The following is a 20,942-nucleotide window of genomic DNA, read 5'->3' on the forward strand; positions in this document are numbered from 1 at the left end:
TCACTTGGAGAAATTACAGGACAGGGAGGTGATTCAGCAGCTGAATGCAACATAAAACCAGCTTTCACGAGTTGCACACTTTTCTCTCTGTGTTATTTCACTGTTATGAGACAGAAAAATCTGTGGCATGTTCCTTTCAGACACCATTAGCTGCAGACAGTATCAGACCAGGAGCAGGCACATGCCAGCATCCATGCTCTTGTGAGCTGAAGAGAGCAGGAGGGCAACTGACCACTGGACACCAGGCAGATTCTGTAGGAGTTGCTTACCCTGCTGCCTGCCCATGGGCTAGTGGATATCTCTGGCCTTTATTTCTTTATTTCAAACACAAACATTTCACTGTTTTCTGTTGAATCAATGATGAATTGCAAAGCTGGTCCTTGCTCAGAAGCACTCTCAGTTTGGTGGCAACATTAATTTCTACAGTATGAATGGCTTGAAGCTTTTCTTCCTCCATAAGGAGACAGTGCATGAGCCCTGGCTGCCCACCATCTCTAGTGCTGAACCAAGGTACTCACTTGCCTGCAGCCTCCCCAGCTTTGAGGAATGTTCTGGTTTGGATGCTCCCCCTCAGTTGTGGTGCTACTGGCCTCCTGCCTCCAGCAGTCCTGAGGGAAGCCAGAGCTCACCATACTCACTGCAAGCAGAGCACAAATCACAGCCCTCAACACGTCACCTACAGTGCTGTAATCAGGCAAAATGAGGAATTCAGTGTACATGAACCTGAGGTACTGGCCCCTTGCAGATCTTTTCATGCTCTGATGAGGGAAGGAAAGAAACCCACAAGAATTTTCCCAAGTAAGGTAAAAGAAAGCATTCCACTTCTCTCCCACTGTGAATAAGAAGTAGGGGAAGAAAACTCAGCCAATGGTACCAGCTGTGGCAGGAAGGTGCTGCATTAAAACTTGGTAATGATCAGTGACAGCCATGTGTTACCAGAGCCCATCACTATGGTGGGATCAGGACACTATGCCAAGTGATTATTTACTCGATTCTGTAATTTTTTTTCCGAAGGTAAAACTCCTCTTTGCTTATGACACCACTTTCTTTATCACCACTTTGTATTGGCTGACGCTGACTCCAGTTTTCTTCAACTAGTGGAAAAAAAACAATGTCTACTAACATGCCAGAATGTATCTGCTGTATTTTTAGGTTGTAATGACATTCAAATCATCCTAAAAATCTGTACATTTTCCCAGGAGCCTTGCTAGCTCCTGTTGGGGGCCAGCTGCATACTCCCTGCTGTGGCGAGCCGCCAAAGCCCATTTCTTTTAATCCTGAGTGCTGTGAAACATCCACAGGCTGCCAGCTCCTGCTCACCCTTAGGACCACGGCTCGCTCTTCAGCCGGGTGATCCCCAGAGTTAGCAGAGAAAGTTTTCCACAAAATTCTTTTATAAGTGACTGACATGAAGCAATATTTTGAAACTTCGGTTTCTAACTGTAAGCTGCTAGATAAATAGAAGCCTGTTTTTCAGGAAAGCTGCATGTTTATAGTAAAGATATTCATTAGAAGCAATAAAAGCTGTAGGTGCTCAGCACTTGAACTGCCAGACCTCTTATTCGGATGTTTAATTGGAGGAACTTGTATTTGAAAATGTTGCCCTAAGGAACTCAGCAGCCCATTCTAAGAGCAGCTTAATTGGTCCAGACAAGTCCAGACTGAAATATGCAACATGCTGTGGCATCTCTTTGTAATACATAGAATATCAGAAGAAAACAAGCCATCCACTTTAAAATGTAAAAATATTTTTCAATATGTTTCTGTCCAAACCCAAGGTTTTCTCCTCCAAATGCCAATCTGAGATTTTAAGGTAGAAGCTCAAGTAAAATGATAGACAAAGCAAATAGTCACCCATTAATAAACAAAAATCACACCGAGTAAAAGAAATCTCTCGTTTTAAAATGAAATTATAAAGCTCTCTGCTTTATTCTAATGGTTTGTGACATGAAGTATTTATTTATGTGGGACAGCCAAATCTACAAAGTGACTGATTACCTCACTGTTTTTCCCCGCAGTTTTCTGTGGCTCCATCAATTTTGCTCACAGCAAAATTTGTTCTTTCACAGTCTGTCATAGTCTTGCATCATAGTTTCAGTTTATTATTACTTTGTTTAAATAAGTTATCCATAAATTCCAGTCTGGCCATCAACATTTGTCTTAATTAAAATCTTACGGCAGTTTCAGTTGGAAGCTATTTCTCTTTTCCCTCCTAAAAACCCTACTGTGAAGTATTCATGAGCCAGCATGACCCCTTGTTCCAGCCGGGAGATGGCTGTGTTTCATCAGCAGCGGGTGAGGTAACTCCTACCTACACAATCCCCAAAACTGTCATGAGAACTCTGAAGATTAAAAGGGATGATTTAAACAAAAACTGTCATTATGCTGATTAAAGGGGAAGGATCCTTCCATGCTTAAAACCACATGCAGAAAGGAGGGAAAAAAAAATAAAATAAAAAAAATATATATATATACCAGATGCCTAAATGTATCTAGGGGATAGTGTATTCTGATTTGAGAAAATTATTGTCAACCCATCCCTTTTCTCCCACACATGTCTCTAAGGAAAACAGGAGGAGGGTCTGGTTTTATGGTGCCTTTTTCCCAAAGCAAAGGCACACGATGCAGTGGTTCTGGAAAAACCTGTTTTTCTACGCTTCTACAAGTTAAGAAAAGTTATTAATTAACATGCTGCTTTAAAAATAACCAAAAAATGAGCCATCAGCACCCAGGCTGGTGAGTGGGAATGAGGTCTGGGGGCAGGGTGGGTGCTGCCAGCCCCCAGCAAGAACAGATGCCTGGAAAAGAAAGCAGTAGGCAGGGCTGCCTCTGGCAGCAGCACACCCACAACTGCTTACTTATTTTTAGCCTCTACTCATGGAAGTAAATGTGTGATCAAGTGCTTGTTGCTCTGGGGAGAATTGGGGGCTACTTTAAGAGGGATGCTGCAGAAGAGAGGAGCTTCTCCTGCTCCTCTATCCCGACTTGTCACCATGCCTTTTTGCTTCTTTTTCTCTCCCTCAAGGCCATCTCCTTAGCAAAGAAGGGAGAGGCCTTCCACACCTCTGCTTCTCCCACCCTTCCCTGTGGTCCGCATGTTTATTGGCCTATTTAGATCCTGTAAGTAAAAACAAAACTAGTTGGGAAGAGACAAATCAAGTGCAAATGAAGCACTGTGCACTCTGCATGCTCCAAGGCCTCACTCCTTGCTTGCAGCATGTGTAACTTGGTGCTTTTGTGATTCCACTTTTACTGCAGCAGAAACCATGCAGAGCCACCTTCCATATACGTAGCTAAAAGGCATGTGCATAGGCACTGCCTGGGTGGGAAAACCCCCATAATATATGGCCTTACGAGCCACAGAGAAATAGAGGAGCTCAGCAGGAAGCCAGGTGAGATACAGGTAACTTCACAGGTGCACAGCTGCAGAAAAGCTTTTTTGGGCATCAATTACAAAAATATTTACTTCTGTGCCCACAGAACTGTCCTCACCTTTGCAGCAAGACTTACTGCTGAATCCAGTTCCATGCACAGATACATCAATAAAGTTAGAATTGGGACAGCTGGTAGGGATCACTTTATCTACAATCTCCCACTGAATTTTGGTGGATTTCAAAGCACCTAGGATAAGAATGTGGACTTAATGTCTATCATGCCATTAAAGGAAAAGTTAGAATTTAAAAATTGTCAAGGGATGCACATGCATCACACTCCCATATGCAATTAATCTATATGAATAACACTTCACTGCTGTGAAATAGGGAGGGAAAAAGCATGCAGATCCATATTTATTCAAGAACACTAGTTGTGAAGCAAGACGCACACAATTAAAGGGTAACAAACTCAATCCACAGCAGAGTGCAGAAAAAAGAAATTACAGTACTAACTCTCTGAGAGGATTCAATTTTCATCAAGTACCTTTGAATGTCAAGTTCTGAATGAAGGGAGACCAACATGCACTGCAAAACCTGTGGATCAAAGAGAAAAAAAGAAAGGGAAAGGGGAAAGATAACTGTTAACAGGAAAAGAAAATGGAGAACAGAAATTAAAAGAGAATAATCTACACATACTGAGGTGAGGAAGCAGAGAGGGAGAGGGAGAGGGAGAGGGAGAGGGAGAGGGAGAGGAGAAGAGAGGAGAGGAGAGGAGAGGAGAGGAGAGGAGAGGAGAGGAGAGGAGAGGAGAGGAGAGGAGAGGAGAGGAGAGGAGAGGAGAGGAGAGGAGAGGAGAGGAGAGGAGAGGAGAGGAGAGGAGAGGAGAGGAGAGGAGAGGAGAGGAGAGGAGAGGAGAGAAGAGGAGAGAAGAGAAGAGAAGAGAAGAGAAGAGAAGAGAAGAGAAGAGAAGAGAAGAGAAGAGAAGAGAAGAGAAGAGAAGAGAAGAGAAGAGAAGAGAAGAGAAGAGAAGAGAAGAGAAGAGAAGAGAAGAGAAGAAGAGGACAATGAAAAATAATAAAGGAAAGGCACATATGGCAGGGAACAATGTGCTCTATCAATACACAATATGCAATATTCTCAGGACCCTTGCAGGACTCAGTATGGATGCACTACGTGTGGTGGTGTGTCACAGAAATGGAGAATATTCTAATGTAAGAATTATATGGCAGAGAGTTGAGTCACACAGATACAAATATATATCTAGCAACCATACCTGACAAAAATGGCAAAATATGCATTCTTTTTAAGAAATGATACAACTTCTGGCTGGAGTTAGCAGCAGTCATTACATTTCTGCATTGGTTTCACTCTTGCTACAAAGACACAGAATCCTTCAAGCAATACGGTATTACTCTTGATTAACCACAATTTAAAAAAGAATAGAAGATAAAGTATGATATGATTAAAAAGTATTTTCCAATCAAGTCTCTACTGTTCTACACTGGTCTTAAAAAACAGATTGGGAAAATGTACTAAAAGCAGTTTAGGGGCCAAAAAAACTCAAACATTTTTTCCTTTCAACACAAGATGCAAATTGGAGGGGAAACTGCCTATTGATGTTTGAGACCTTATAGGTGGAGGTCCTGTATTTTTCTTAATCTCATTTGCCTGTGGGGTGAAGGTGAGGTAAAAAGGATTTTGTATAATGCTCTACTAAATTTTCTGAACAAACCTCCTTCAGCCAGAATCAGATTTCCACAACTGCTGCTGGCCCATTCAGAGCATGCAGCTATTCATACCAGGCAAAGAAACGCAACTGCTTTGATAACAAGGACATCATTGTTAAAGAATCTTATTTAGAAAGTAATTAGAATGCCAACATCATAACTAAGAGAGTAATTCAAAGAATCTTTTGAATTTTACAAACCCAGAGGATGTGAGCATATGAGAGCTGATTCTGGGGACGAGATAAGCAACATATGAGTATGCTATGATTTTTCATGTTTTTGCTGATTGGATATTTTGGAAGGGCAGTACCATTTTATTTAAAGAGAACAATAGATCATTTTTCTCGGTATGATTAATGAATAATTTAGAATTGAAGTAAATGTGATTTTTAGAAATAAGCGATTTATGCAAACACAGTAGAAATTAAAATGTAGCCTTCCGGCAATAACTGAATGAATTCCAAACCACAAAGACAAAACAGTCTGTTGCTAATGTCTCAGTAACACTGAGACCATGCTAGGTTTTTTTTATGTTTTTATAATGTCACCACCCCACACATGCAAACTGAGCAGTTCCATTTGCCCTTTAGTTAAACTGTTCTCCTGATGAAAAAGAAAAAAGTTATGGGTACTAAATCCCATCTCAATGCCAAATACATGAGACTTCCAAAGGAAAAATTAATGCTGCATGTTTGCTTGACATTCAGGCATCATTCCACATCAAGACCACACTTTGGAAAGGACATTAATCTGCACAATGGCAGCATTAAAAGATGGCAGAGGTCACCCTCCCTATAGCCATTGCCTAAGATTAACTTGAGCTACTTAACTTTACTCAAACAGTGTCCACCTCATGGGGAATTACAACCATGTCCCTTTTCTCTGGAGTTTCCTACTCCCAAAGGAAGTAAAACATCAATTCTGACCTCAGGGCAGGTAAGGAAATGACAAACTAGTAACATTCCCAGCTCCAATCCAGGGAAAATTATGTCTGTATCTTTACCTCTCCCCCTCCTTTTATCATAAGATTCTATTCATTTTAATTTTAAAGCAAATAGATAGGTGACGATTTGCAGTTAAAATATATAAAACTAGTACACCTGGATTCAGAAGTCTCTCCCTTCTCTTACAGGAATTGATGTGAAATCGTATGGATTTGCTGCAGGATTAAGAGTTATCTTTCTTTAAATAAACACAGTCTGTCAGGAAAAAATTAACTACACACAAATACAGAACACAGCAGCAGTGCAGCAGCAGGCTTCACCAACTCCTGCATAAGGTTGCCCAAGGAGGCAAATGAGGGCTCCACAGCACTATATACCAAACTTCAGATCACGTAAAGAAGATCTGGACATGCCAATATGGGAGAAATATAATCAAGACCATTACTGCAGCCCACATAAAAAACTTATTATGAATGAAACTTGAAGACATTCGGGTCTGAATCCAAACCTGAAGCATAACTTCCTTTGGAACTTTCAAAAATATTGCTTAACTTTCTGTATTGCTTTCCAAACTCAACACCACACTGATGCCTTCATCAGCACTCTGATAACCTCAAGGGTATTTCAAGAGGAAAAACAATAATGGTCTATTTCTTCTTTTCCTCCTAGATTGGAAAGGAATATTATTTTTTTCCATCTGTGGGCAGGCATGTGGATATATAGAGTCCACAATGATGGGAAATTAATTCAAGGAGAGCTTTGCAATTTCCAAATGCAGCGAGGGCTTCAATCTTGCCCAACCCAGGGACAGGTTCCCAGGGCAATCCCTGTCTCCTACTTCCCTCACTGACTCTGTCATTGTTGCAGAGAGGTGAGGCAGGACAGCAAATACCCAGCATGAGGGGAGAAACAGGACGTTGGAGGAAATCCCACAGAAGATTAAAAATCCCCATACTTGACTTACTATGAAGAAAAGAGCTGTAGATCACAGAACACTCAGCTAATGTGCTCTGAGCAACCTCTGCTGGCCAGCAGATAGGATTCCATGCCTCCTCCTAGGTAAAGTTGTACAGAGCCTGTGATTCCACTACTGTATATGAGATTGCAGATTCTTAGCTGGTTTGAGTGAACATCACTTGACCAGCTTGAACAGCACAAGGACAGGCTATAAATGTGTGCCTGTGCCAATGAGCTCAAAGAATGATAGGAATTTCCCCTGTCTGTCACCAAAGACTATCAAGACAGAGAGGCTGCTGTTGAAACTGGTGTCAAGTCTTCAGGAGCTGTAAAAGCAAACAGCCAGAATACTGGTACCAACTCCTACACATGTTGGATTGGCATGTAAAGAAACAGATTAATACAGGCAGGTAGATATATAAAGGTAATATGGGGAAAGTCAAGAAAAGATTGTAGCTAGTTTCCTTGGGGAAAAGTAGAAAATGTTAGAGGCCAAGAAGGAGAGTGGACACTGGGGCTGGGACATGGCACACAGTTACTGGAACAACAGCAGAGCCTCGCTAATAACAACTGTGTGAGCAGGACAGGGTGTTACATGGAGAAAAACTAGTTCCAGGAGACAGTCTTTATGTAGTAAGAAAAGTACCAGAGACAAAGAAAACAGATGCCAAACATGTTCCTTTTGAACTTTAAACCTAAACAGAGCAAGTGTTGGCCCTGGAAAAAGGTGTAGAAAGCTGAATCACTGGAAGAGCAAAGATGCCAGGAATGTGCTGAATGTCATCAAAGTCATAAGAAAAATCTGGTGAATAGTACTGGCAGGGTAGTACCCAAAGGATTAGCATGCAGTAATTTAGGGACGACAAGGATTGATATCTTGGGGCTGACTAATTTTATTAGTCATTATCCTAGAGCCTGCAAAACAAGGGTGAATGAACTGTAAGTCTGTCTTGTGGGATCTGCTTGCTAAGCAGATCAAAGGAAAGTATTCACCATTATAAGCAGGATCAGACTTGTTAAACAGTGAAATTCTAAGTCTCCAAAGAAAAACACAGATGCCTGAGACATTTGTGTTGATGATTTAGTAGGAAACATCTGTCCCGAGTCAGCCTGAAATAATGTCACAGAAGGGTGTTAGGAGTGGGATGTGCAGCCACCACGGGAATGCAGCACTGCTGTTCCTGCTGGCAGTGCCTTCTCAGTGAGGTACTGGAAGTGCTGCAAAGGTGGAAAAATATAGGAGCAAGTTGAACTTTCCCCTTTTGTTCAGTCTGTGTAATACATCCCTGATTTACACTTCTGATGGACTTCAAAAGGGAAGTCTTTACAAAGGGAGAATACATTAACACGTTACATTTCTCTCAGCTGCTGAGAAAAGAAGTGGCTAAAATCAGAGAAATACACAGGTACAATGTGCAAAGCAAAGCCAGGTTAGCCAGGACATTATGATGCCAGTTAGTGTTCACTGGGTTTGCAGTCTCTGGGTGAGATCCTGCAGAGACATGCAATCAGCTGACCTGGAGGGAAATGATAATGAAAATACAGAGGACTAGAGATGAGTAGATAATAATACACAACTAAACGAGATGCTGACTCATAAGCCCTCTTAAACAGCTTGAAACTGAAGGAAGGAAATGAGGATCAAGTGCCTATTTCCTGTGCACAATAGTTTTGTGGGGAGGATGCAAGAGGCTGATGTTTCTCAACAGTGATGAGATGGGAAAATGTCAGCATGGTAACTGGGCTGGGTTCAGGCCAAAGAAGTTCTTCCAACAGAAATTTTAAGTGCAGAAGTATCTGCCAAAGAGGGGAAAAGGTAAAGTCATTTTTTGTGTGTCTGCAAATTTTCATCACATGGAAATACTGTCAATATACAGGATCGACTGAAAGCAATCTGCAAGACAGCATTTAAGCAACTGCGGAAAAAAATGGAGATGGCCAGTGACAAATTGTTCAAAAGGAAGCATGGAAACAGAAAAAGCAGTGAAATGTAAGCCAGGAATGCAGTCAGAGAGATGAGAATAAAGGAAGAGGTCTGCACAAAACATTAGAACTTCTTACATTTCAGGATTCATGTTTCCCACCACATTCCACATCTACAGCATCCCTTAAACTGTGTATGTTCTTTGGCTCCAACTCATTGAATGTTACAGCTAAAAATGATGTATATGTTAACTTGAAAAACTGGGTTTTTTTTTAATTTCCAATCAAAAATGGGAAGATGGGTCTCCACTGTTGTTTTTGTCTTTTTCTCAGTTTTCGTAAAAAGAATTCATTAAATGATGTGTTTCATTTAATTTTAGTGAAGATTAAAGATAAGATGATAATATTTCTATAATTCCATATAATATCCAACAAACATTAAAATCAAACAAATAGAACCAGAAAAACGTTTAAACATCTCAAGGGAATTCAGATCATATTCCAAGTACTTTTTTAGACATACAAACATATGTAACTACACCTTTAAAGTAAAAAACAGTCTGGTATTCAAGAGGTTCAGAAGTTCTCCAGGGTCACATAGCCTTTTCCCTTTTGCTGTCTCTCCACCCATGTGGAAATGTTATGCTGAAACTCCATATTTTTGCACTGTATCAACAGAAATACAATATTGTTATGTACTCCATGTGCAATACCAAAGAAAAACATGATTTCTTGTTCACCTCAGATGACTTATAAGTTTAAGGTTTCTTAAGAAAGATCCTGCAGGGTATTCTGTGTTTCAGTCTTGGCTCCATCATGAATTTCTGATTAGAAGTATATAATTAACACATAATTAGAAATAATCATACAAGAAAGAAGTCCATGAGACTATTTCATTAATAAAGTTAAGCATGATTGGATCATTTGGTTCATCTTGGGCTGTAATACCTATACTGCTCATCAGAATCTTCACTTCACTCATCACAAAATTCACATAAAAGTAACCAAGTAAATGAATAAAGTAAATGATTCCTGTATTTATGATTTTTCTGTCCCCTGCTACAGTATTTAAGTATCACCGTGCAATGAAAAATGCAAACCCAGACTAGTTGGTGCAGGCTGGAGAAAAAATGATGTTTGGGTCTTGTTTCTCTAAGGCAATTTGAAGCTTATTTGAATCTGTGAATCCTAACCTGCATCACTCTTCCATGATGCAAAATTCTGCATGTGAAAAGCCTACGTTATACAGACACGGAAAACTGAAAAACGCAGTGGCTGAGGATCTCAGATTTGGTTGCCCAATGAGGTGTATGAATTTGGAAGGAGGAACCTCACTGCACCTCGTACTGTCTGTTAAGATTTGCAGGGGTCAGACACATTTTGAATTAGTGGCTCCAATTAGGGGGTTTCAGACAATAAGATGTTATATCTGAAATATCTGGCAGTTTACATGTGGATTCTGTCACTAAGCTTTACTAAGTTAAGTGGCAAGAATATTGTCTACCTTTTTTTCTGTATTTGTCCAACGTTTACAAATGAGGACAATTAGACAAACACAGTATCTTTTTTTCTAGTAGTCTGTTTCTACCATTCATTCTCTTCCTCATAACATTATCTCTTGGAATAATAATATTTTGCTGAAAATAAACAACTAAAACCTACTATGAACCTTTACAAAGGAACAAAGAAACATTTATGACCTAAGATCGTGAGTAGTCTCCAGTATTTGGAAAAGTAAATAAGAAAAGTAGAGAAAATATGATGTTTAAAGAATGTAGATGTTCCTCTCCCTTATTTTTCTGTGGTATTTTTCTCCCAACTTTATTTTAACAACTGGCTGACCCTGGTTATTCATACAATAACCATCACTGCAAAGCACAGTATGGTGTATGCAATGACAACTGACGGTTTACTGAGAACAACATACTCTGAAATGCAGAAAAATGCATGGCCTTGATATCTTCCATTGCTCAGATTTAATTACAATTATTTTATACACTCTTTCTTTTAGACTTCATTTTGGCCTTTATTATGGATTAAATGTACCTTATTTTCTAGGCTGTGGTCAGCTAATCTGATTAAACCTTATAAAAGCTACTCCAAGTTACCAAGTTTGGATTACTTCCTATCCAAAATGGTAAGGCTACAGGAGCTGCTCCCTCTCCCAAAACAAAACCAAACAAACTATATGTTATTTACTCAGAAGACTGCATAAACAAAAATCCCACTGAATATACATTTCATTCCACCTTTCTGCTGTGCTCCTCTGTAAGACAAAACAACATCAATGGACGGGTTTTCTAACAACTTAAGCCCCTCAGCTCCAAATGATGAAAACACCAGATCTCTGCCAAGAACCATGATTTTAACTACTGCCCTAGATGACTCTAGGAAAGAACTTAAGCAGTATAGTACCTGACTATATCAGGATGCTAGAGAACTGCACCCAGTAGCCTGCTTTTGTGCTAGGCTCTTGTCAAAAGCCATAAACTATCTATGTGCTTCCATGGCCTTTATTTTATTTCAAGAAACTAGGCTGTACAGCAGAAACAATTAGAAAACACCCAGTGAGGGTAATATGCGTAAGACAACTTGATGCAGAACTGTAGTGGCAACCCTGTTCCTTGGTGAGTCTCCTCTTACCAATTATTTCTTGATACACTGAAGTGTTCTTAGAAAACTTTCAATAATCAGAATTCCCTTGGCCACAGAGAAATGAGTGAATTAATCTGGCTATGTTCACTTCAAACTGCATAAAAGGTGCTCTAATCCCCTTCCTGCCTAAAATACAGTATCTTTCCAAAAAATCCATTAAAAGAATTCCAAAATTCTTGTTTAAGTAGGCCTGCAGAGATGTCCAACAACAGCTTTCTTTGGTCCAAGACTTATCAAGCAGGCTCCCATTTTAACACTTACAAAGCCACTTTTCCTGTACTTGGCCCAACCCATCCAACAGAATTCGTGGCACCTCTCTGCCTTACAAGGCTTCAGTGCTAATTACCTCATGAACAGTCTCCAGCACACTGAAAGGAAAACTACTACAGAAAAGTATCACATTTTTAAGTCTGCTCTTCACCTCTGGTAAGGATCACAGTCTCAGCACAGTATTGAGGTTTTGTTAACCATAGACTGCTACATTTTCTCTCAGAACACCTAAAAGCTTGAACTAAACAAGTTCTTTAAGACTAACTGTCTTATTATTAACTGAATTTATTACCTTCCACCCCTTCTTAAACACATACCTATCATCTACACAATTACAAGACAGATATAAGCTCAGAGATGTCTTTGTGCAGCATGTTACCAGCTTACATTGGACTAGTTAGAGACTAATTAGAGTGGAATCCAGCCAAACAAATCGGTCTTATTATCTCATAATATCAGTTATCTCCTACTGGTGATACAATAAATATTATGTACATATAACACTATACACAACCAGTGAGATTCTGCAAGGTCCAAAGTGAATACTGGTTTTGACACAATCAGATACCACTGCTATGATACCAGAGCCTAATTAATGGTAGTCAACATTAAGTTATGGAAAACTATCATGATAACCCTATTGCAAAACAACACTGTAAGTTGTCATTGATAAGGGAATTTAAATATTAATTCCAATTTATTTTTTATATAGAGGTATTAAAATCTAGCTTGTTCAAATGTCCTCACTGCAACATACTATCTTACAAATTGCAGAACTTACTTCTTAGAATCATCCACTCACATTTAAGGGATACAATAAATAAAAGTAATAAAAGTAATAATAAACAAACCACAACGTCAGCTCATTAATCAGATATGTCAGTTCAAATATATCCTGTCTGGAAACAACAGATGGATGCTACTGGCTTTATAAGCCTTACTGAACAGGGAATGAGGACAGAGTTGGATTTCAAGAGTTGATATCATCGTTGTTCACAAGCCAACACAGGGCTTTAAAACTAAAAAACTCTACAGTATATAAAATTGTTTCCAACTTGTAAGGGGTCCAGGCCTTGCACCAGTGGATAACGATTTGCAATACAGTTTAGGGTTTTTCAGAGGAGACACTGGAGGAGGGAATATAACACAGTAATGCAGAAAGGAATGTGAAAGTCCATATTCTTACACGCTACAAAGAGAGAAGTCTTTCTAAAATGTTGTTTTCTTGTATTGTACATGTCCCCTCTGCAAATACTTAAACATTTCTCAAGTTGGGATCTTTACTTTTTAACATCTTAGCTGATCAAAAAGCTTTATAGTCACGATGCTAGCACCACTCATAAATGGCAAAATACAAAAAAATATGAGAAAGCAAGCCTAATAAGAGCCAACAAATATCTTTTCTGTATATCAGAAGGAGATGCAGTGAGGAAGGAGTACATGCCTTTGAATTCTTTCTTTACTGATCTACCGTTCTTTTAGCATGTTTGCATAGTATTTTTAGAAATTATAAAAATTTACCAAACGGAAGGTTAACGCTTTGAAATTAAGTAACCTTCAGTAGACAAAACCAGATGGAGCAGTACAGTTTCTTCTGATGCTGTGGGAACATTCAATGACCTCATATTCCTCAGTGCCTCCCCTCCCTTAAATTCACCAAAAGACAATGTTATCTTTTCAAACAAAACCGATATGCACAAATATTTGAAAAAGAATTGCTTCAGTTTCTTCTAAACTACACGGCACAGTCTTCACTAGCCAACAAATACTACAGCCAGAACATAATGTAGGTTTGTCCTTGAGTGCTACCCGTTTGCCTGCTTACTGAAAATATTGCAAGTGCATGTTTTTCACAATTTACAGGTATGCACAGAAAAGGAATCCTGTCTCCCCAGAAGCTCATGGAATGTGTTTTGCTACAGGCTTAAAAGAGGGATGATATTTCATCCCTACAGAACTACTACTAGAGACTCTTTAAGAGTCTCTAAGCCTTAAAAATGGATTTGAAAGACAAAAGGGAAAAAAGATGGGTTCTAGTCTATCATTCTTTCAGGAATTTTCTAAGAATAATTCACTTTACAACAGGTAATTCTGTAGGAAATCACAAAGCAAAACATACTGGCAGTAGTCCTTTCTGTATGTGTCTGAACATGGGTGAAAACTGTGAAAATAAATGTGTTAATGGATTTTGTAGACATTCTATGGTGGTCTTTGCCTGCTTTGTCTTGGTATCATCTTGAAAACCAGAAAATAATACCTCTTTTGGCCGTGAAGAAATACTTACATTCCTTTTCTTTTGGTCATTGTTTCTCATCATTCACTTGCCTATTTTTGTTGGATAAAAATACACCTTTATTCTCCAAACAGCAGTGAAACACGTATCTTCTATTTTGAAACATTAAGACCTCCTGTTCTCTGATGTAACTGTTGGTAAGGAAAGCTCTGTGTGTGGTAGGTTACAGTATCTAAGTGTGCATTGTAGAGGTGCATTTTTTCCCTTCAGTGTCTTCAAAAGGTTATCTTCTTGACTGCAGCTTGCATCAGTTTGGATTGAGAGAGATGATGACCCTGAGATACACACAGCAGTACAGCTTTTACTCAACAGGCTGTTCAGAACAGAAACTGATGACACAGACATAGTTGGTCTCAGGAGTAATCTCCAGATTGACCAGCTAGAAAACATATCTATTACTCTCATTCACACAGAAAGATGCAAAAATGGCTAATGTTGCAGGTAATAGGTGTATGATTCCACACTATAGGATTTTTCAGCTGATTGCTGCAGAAGAGGGACACAGAATTCTTTTTCCTTTTTCTTTTTTCTTTTTTTTTTTTTTTTTTTTTTTTTTTTTTTTTTTTTTTCTTAAATCCTGAAGGTTCTGGGCAAAAGCAATTCTGAACTGAGTAACCCAAGAGGGAATACTAAATTCTTAAGAAGACATGAAAATATTCCAGACTTCTAGTCACACTGACTGTGTTACCCTAATATCGCTTTAATCCTATTAAACAAGTTCACATCACCAGTCATGTTCTCTAGCTATTGAAATTCCCAGAAGCATCATTATTTCTCTATTTCTAAAAATCAAACAGAAATCCCAATCTGACAATGAAGGTGTATTACGGAGAATTCTGTGAAAGTAGATGATGCTAAAAGGAGTATACTGAATGTAGGTAGTGTAAGAAAGCCAAGTGGAAAAAAAAAAATCTAAGGGATGATCCTATTGGCTCTGACATGAATCAACTGAGCTTTCAGTTCTGCTTATCTCAGGAACTGAGTAAATGGCTAGTAATTTTGATTGTATCCAGCAAGGCAAGGGTGTACAACGCTGCTGAAATAAATAAATTAATGCTTCCTTTTCCTGAAAGAACACTGAGTTCTAAAAAGAAATAATAATTTGATTATTTTAGAAGCTATTAGTAAATAATTTGACATCATATATCTTTGTGCCACAGCTCTAACGGAAGAAAATAGGGCATAGAATTATGTGATTCTATGATAGCAAAAGGACAATGTTGGAACAATACCTACTTGTCTCTCTTCATTCTGTGGTGTAATTCAAGAAATTTATGATTCCACAGACCCCTTTGAAATATAAACGGAGGTATGAATTTCAGAATTCACAGGTTGTGAAGTTCAAATGTATGTGGCCACTTGTTTGTAGGACACAGAGCTAATTCAGCATCACAATTTACATATTTTCCTAAGAATAGTTTAAAATTCTAGAAAAAATGTTTTTTTCATTAAAAAGATGGACTGTTCTTCAGAAAGGTTTAACTCATAAGGGAAGATAGAGGTCCCCAGCAGTATTGCTTATGTCGAAAATTACAAAGGTAACTTGTGCATAGAAGAAAAACTGAAATTGTTCTGTCAAGAGTAATGAGAAACAGTTGAAAAATACAGAGGAAAACAAAAAAGAAAAACAAAAACAAAATAACAAACCAAACCTAAGTGAAGAACATCCAGAAAAGCATGCTTCTAAACAAGCTAGATATTGTGGGGTTTTTTCTTGCTCAAAAAGCAAATGAAAATGAAAAAAATTATCTTTGTGTGGCTTAAGAGTACAAAAAACCACAGATGTCTTTAAAAGCATTTTGTAGACAATGCTAATTTGGAAAGACACTTTCCTATCATGAACACTTTCAATCTACTTAAAAGAGCCAGCATGCCCTGTTTACACAAAATATTTAATGGAAACTTGGAAGAGAAACTCTCCTCAAAGTGGGCAGCTTTCTCTTTGTGGCTTAGTAAATACTAGACAAATAATGATAACAGATGGTCTAGAATGAATCCTTATTAGATAGCTTTTAAGGGGGGGTGGTCATGGGGGAGATGTTGGGAAACAACACAGTACTTACCCTTTGAAAACTTTCTTCTGAGGATCTGCAACAGATACCAGAAGTCTGCAACACCAGCCACAGTATTTATGGTGCAAGGACTGAGAAAGGTGTGTGGTCCAAGTAACTGTCAAAGCAGTTTACAAATTCCTGATACTTTGTAAAATGTATACCCCAAGCAAGCAAACAAACAAACAAACCCTACCAAACCTCAGTCCTCACAAGGTGAACCAAATGCTTCTCAGACAAGCTCTGAAGCTCCAGATCACACAGTAAGGGGTGGGATACGCCCGATTTTTACTGCAGGGATGACAAAGGCAAGTAGCTATCAGCCACTTTGAACACCCTCAGCTCCTTGAAGCTGGGGCCATAAAAGCCGTATATGGCTCAGATAAACTAAAGCGGCTCCAGAGCGCTCTTGAATTGTGCATTTTGAAGGAGGCTACAAGCAACGGGAAAACCCAGCTCCTGCCATATGTTTTTCACCTACCCTGTGACACCTATAGGGTTGCATATATTTAAAACTGTAGGCAACTCTCCAAGCAGCAATTTTTGCTAGCTCTCAAGCAATTTAATTCATGGTGGTACAGAGCAGATCATGAAGAGCAACAAGGACCTCTGGTACAGAGAACTTCCAGTCATGGCCCCACAATGGCACTTGCATGTGTTACTTCCATCAAATGCTGGAACTGCCTATATGGGAAAATGTTACACAGCAATATATGGAAGAGTCAGTCACATGTGAACAGCCAGGTCTCTCTCTCTAGACTGCCACAAACCATCCACAGGCCATAGCTAAGAACATGACAGACCACACATAGCCTTCATGTGTGCCTTATGAATTATCTGGCATTTTCTGAGTATTTTTTATATTTTCCTTTTTGGCTAAAAGGAACAATATGGTAGTATTTTGAAAGCGTGATCACAACATATATAGCACTTGAGAAATTCTTCTAAGTATCTGCTCTTTTGGGGTAAGAGAAAGTGCATCCATAGCCAAAACTTATGGCAGCACAAAGAAGGGAAAGCCAGTAGCTGCGTAAACTTAAAAATCTTCATGGTGGGTACGGTATAGCGGGATCAGGAAGAGCAACTCTTACTTTGGGCAGCATAATTTGCAAAGACTACTTGCTTTGCTAGAAGGGTGTCCTCCACTTCTTTATTATGGGAAATGAAATAGCAACAAAACTGATAAAGACGTGCAGAAAGTGCTATGCAAATGGCTGCAAGTACAGTCGTAACCTACCACCTCGAAGTGCTGCATTCCTAATGCCTGAATCTGCTATTTCACAACATCCTGTATTAACAGCAAAATACATTCCCAAATTGCACCTCTTCATTTTGTCTGTATTCTGTCTGGATCAGGCTTAACTCATTAGAACTAAGAAAATGCCCAGAGGCAATTTAGATTTCCTCTGTCTCTTGGAAAAATAGAAGCCTCACAAGAGACCTTTTATCAGTATGCTATTGGAGAAAAAAAAGCTGGGAGTTGGAAATGTGATAAAATCCTTCTAGGCAACCTTACTGTTGAAAGCTGGCCAATTCAAGAAATAATTTCTAAAGCAACAGACGATGCTTCATCTTTTGTCCAATTATTGTTTTCTGGCTAATAAATACTACCAAGTACTGCATCTTTTTTAAGGCACCGTATTTAAAAAAAAAAAAAAAAAAAGGAATTCTAGTAAACTCACTGGCAAAAGAAACACAAAACCACAAAACATTTCAGTATTAAAGTACTGAAGTACAAAATGTTTGCCAACTATGTTTCAGGCTATCATTCCTTTTCTGGATTTTCTAATGTTAGCTGGAGTGGTTCAGAAAAGCACACAAAAATGCTTGCTGTGAAGTACACATTTTGCTGGAAGGAAAAAGTCAGCTCTTCAGAGCTGATAATCTAAAACATTTATGTTATATTTGTATAAACTGTGAACAAAAGCTTGGAAAACTGAAAATAAGTAACTTTTACAGTTAGACTTCTCAAACAAGAGCCACCCAGATTGTGTTAACTATCAATTATCAGTTTGATGCCATGAGGAATAAAAGAAATAACGTGGATTACTACCATCCTTTGAATTTTTGGTGGCTGCTTTGTTTCTGACAAAGGTCTTACACTAATATACCCTCATTTACTTGCTAAATAAAGCATGCAGACCTCATAATTCTATTTATGCTTCAGCTGCAACTGCTTGCCTTATCCAGGACCACACAAGACAGGCCCAATCTGCCAATATTCAGATCTTAGAGAAGAAAAAACCAACTGTTTACTATTTACTAAACCAGAGACTAGGCAGTAACAACAATGTACATGAACTCAGAGACATGCTTTGGTTTCCAAAGACTGTCAAGCAGTCAGATTCTGCTAGCCTAACTCAGGTTGAGCAGTGATTAATCCCACAGTAAATATCTCTGAATTTCTACTGCTGAAAACAAACAAACCAAAATCAAAGTCTTAGTGCTCACAAGAAACTATCCAACTACTTTCAAGTAGGTGGAGGCACAGCTGGTAGTGTCAGATATCTAGGGGATTTCTTCTGTCTATTTTGTATTCACAGTTTTATATCTGTAATTTCATAATTCATTATTACCTTCATACTCCTCCCTGTATTTTCTTTGATTCTCAGGGCCATGCCTTACCCCTACAATACTGTGGAGACATGCAAAGTAAAACTGTCTCAAGCTCTTTCTTTCCACAGACCACCACAAGAAGGTTTTTCAACAGAAAGTAGCTCACTGGTGATGTGAAAATGACCCAAATTTTCAAAGTGAATTGCTGTTTTCTCTAATGACTGACCTTTGCTGGTAAATGATGCCCCCACACCAGCTTTCATGCTGAGAATATTCAATATCTAATATTAAATGCTTTGCAATGCTCAGCTACCCCTCTGATGGCACCTGGTGTACCATGGGACCACAAGCATCTGGGGAGGGAGATGCCTTTCAAAACTTCATGCCCTGAACATGGGGTCACACAGAGCAGTTACACACGGAGTGATCTCAGCTAGTGCTGCCTGGCAAGCTCTACCAGATGTGTTGGTTAAGGAGGGCCCTTGATTTGTAAAATTTTCAAAAGATGAAGCACATACGGAATACTCCGTTAATAATATTGCAGAAATACTTCAGATCTTTAGCACAGCTCTATTATTCTGCACTGTATCCCTCAAATGGTCTGAAACCTTCCATGTTTATACAAAACCAGATACCCCTTCAGGCAAAGAGCACTCCACATTTCAAAGCAAAGTCAAATACCAAAAAATTATTCATTTGGAACCACAGTGAAAGTTCAGGCATGTTACTGAGCAGATTTCACTGAAGGCTCTAATGATCTAATCAGGATGACTTAATTGCATTTGGCTTTGAAACCAAAGTACTGTGCCCAAAAAAGAGAGGGCTGTTCTGCAGTACAGTAGCAGCTCCCAGCTGAAAGAGGAACTGTGTGAAAAAGGATCTACACAGCCCACAGAGAACTCCATGCAGAGACTCAGTTGCCATAACAAGATCATCTGGAATTGTAAGCACAAACAACGTGCCTATTTTTGGAAGTACACTTGATCTATTGCACATGTTGGGATCTGAACATCTTCTGAGAGAGAGAAAACCGTAAGTTTATGAACATTTGCACTACATCTCAGAAAACTCATGAATAATAATCTGGCCTAACCTTTCAGTAATAATTTTATTCCTGCTATATAGAAACACATTATTTGAAAACCATCATCATTGCTTTTTTTTCTGTGCTCCCTCTTCTCCAATATGTATCTGACAGTTACATTGTAACTGCACTCTGAAGGAAGACCTGAAGACAGCTTTGAAAATTCTCTTTGTACAATCTGTAAACAAGAAATATAAAAACCCTATGGCCCAAATAGCCCCTTGTATCGATTAAGGTGGAAAGCAATGCTGCTTTTACTGTAATTCAAAGGGTTCAACAGTTCCTTGTTCAGGAGAATTTTTCTCCAGTCTGCTGCCCTATTATTCGCAAGTTTTCATCTCTGACTATGAAAGAAAAGCACAAAAGCTAGTACTCCACAAACTATTATTATAAATTTTCTAATTATTTAAATAGGTGAGAATTAAAAATACTTACATTCCTCCTGAAAATTAAACCACACAAGCCAAGATAAGGTTAAGAGGAGCCCAGGCAATTGGGCTGATTGAAATGGACTTCTCTTAGAATAAGGTACATCTTTGAAAAAAAAATCATTTAGATTAAAAAAATTTTAAAAAAAGAAAGAAATCAGTGCTACAGAACTCCTCACACCCCTTAGCTAGTTATTCCAGTAGGTAAGTTTTCCTCATGCGAAAACAGACTCCAAATGGCAAGCATCTTCCAGCTGTTCGGATATTAACTAAAGTTGGGAACTCCTGTTTATTCTGATGAAGAATCTCCTCAGGCAATTCACTAGAAGACTCTTCTGGGTCTTCACCTTCTTTTGAACTGAAGGAAGCAGAACTAGAAAAAACTTTCAGGAGTAATTCCTTCAATTCCAGTCACATAAGTAGTGCAGTATTCCTAGCATTACCCTGGAGTGCCCGGCTCCTTCAAACTCCAAGACCATGCAGGCTCTCCCTCTCCAAGTCATACTGGGAGGTCATAACTGGTTGAATATCTAATGACAGCTCCCAATATCTTCTGAAGTCAGTGCTTCACAGGCTCGAGTTCTCAGAATCTTGCACAGCCCATGTTCTTTGCTCCTGGATGTACATCTTGAAATCCTGCTGCACTGAAAATTGCATTATTGCTTTCACTCCAGTTAATC

At 38.9% G+C, this 20,942-nt stretch overlaps 1 protein-coding gene across 24 annotated transcripts in view; it reads right to left on the reverse strand.

Annotated features, from left to right (window-relative positions):
* KIAA1217 (KIAA1217 ortholog) overlaps positions 1 to 20,942 on the reverse strand; it is a 199,660-nt gene that overhangs the window by 110,709 nt on the left and 68,009 nt on the right. For 15 of the 24 annotated variants that reach the window (XR_011724152.1, XR_011724151.1, XR_011724150.1 and 12 more), the window contains one exon: positions 3,888 to 3,968. The exons of 7 other annotated variants lie outside the window; for them this stretch is intronic. Coding sequence is in view for 12 of the 17 variants with exons in the window: in XM_071735024.1 (XP_071591125.1) it covers positions 3,888 to 3,968 (81 nt within the window). In the remaining 5 variants the exon portion in view is untranslated. The remainder of the gene's footprint in view (positions 1 to 3,887; positions 3,969 to 20,942) is intronic. 2 more of the 24 variants (XM_071735030.1, XM_071735029.1) reach the window with 1 other exon arrangement.

This window comes from Heliangelus exortis, chromosome 2 (genome assembly GCF_036169615.1).
Source record: "Heliangelus exortis chromosome 2, bHelExo1.hap1, whole genome shotgun sequence".
Lineage (NCBI taxonomy): Eukaryota > Metazoa > Chordata > Aves > Apodiformes > Trochilidae > Heliangelus > Heliangelus exortis.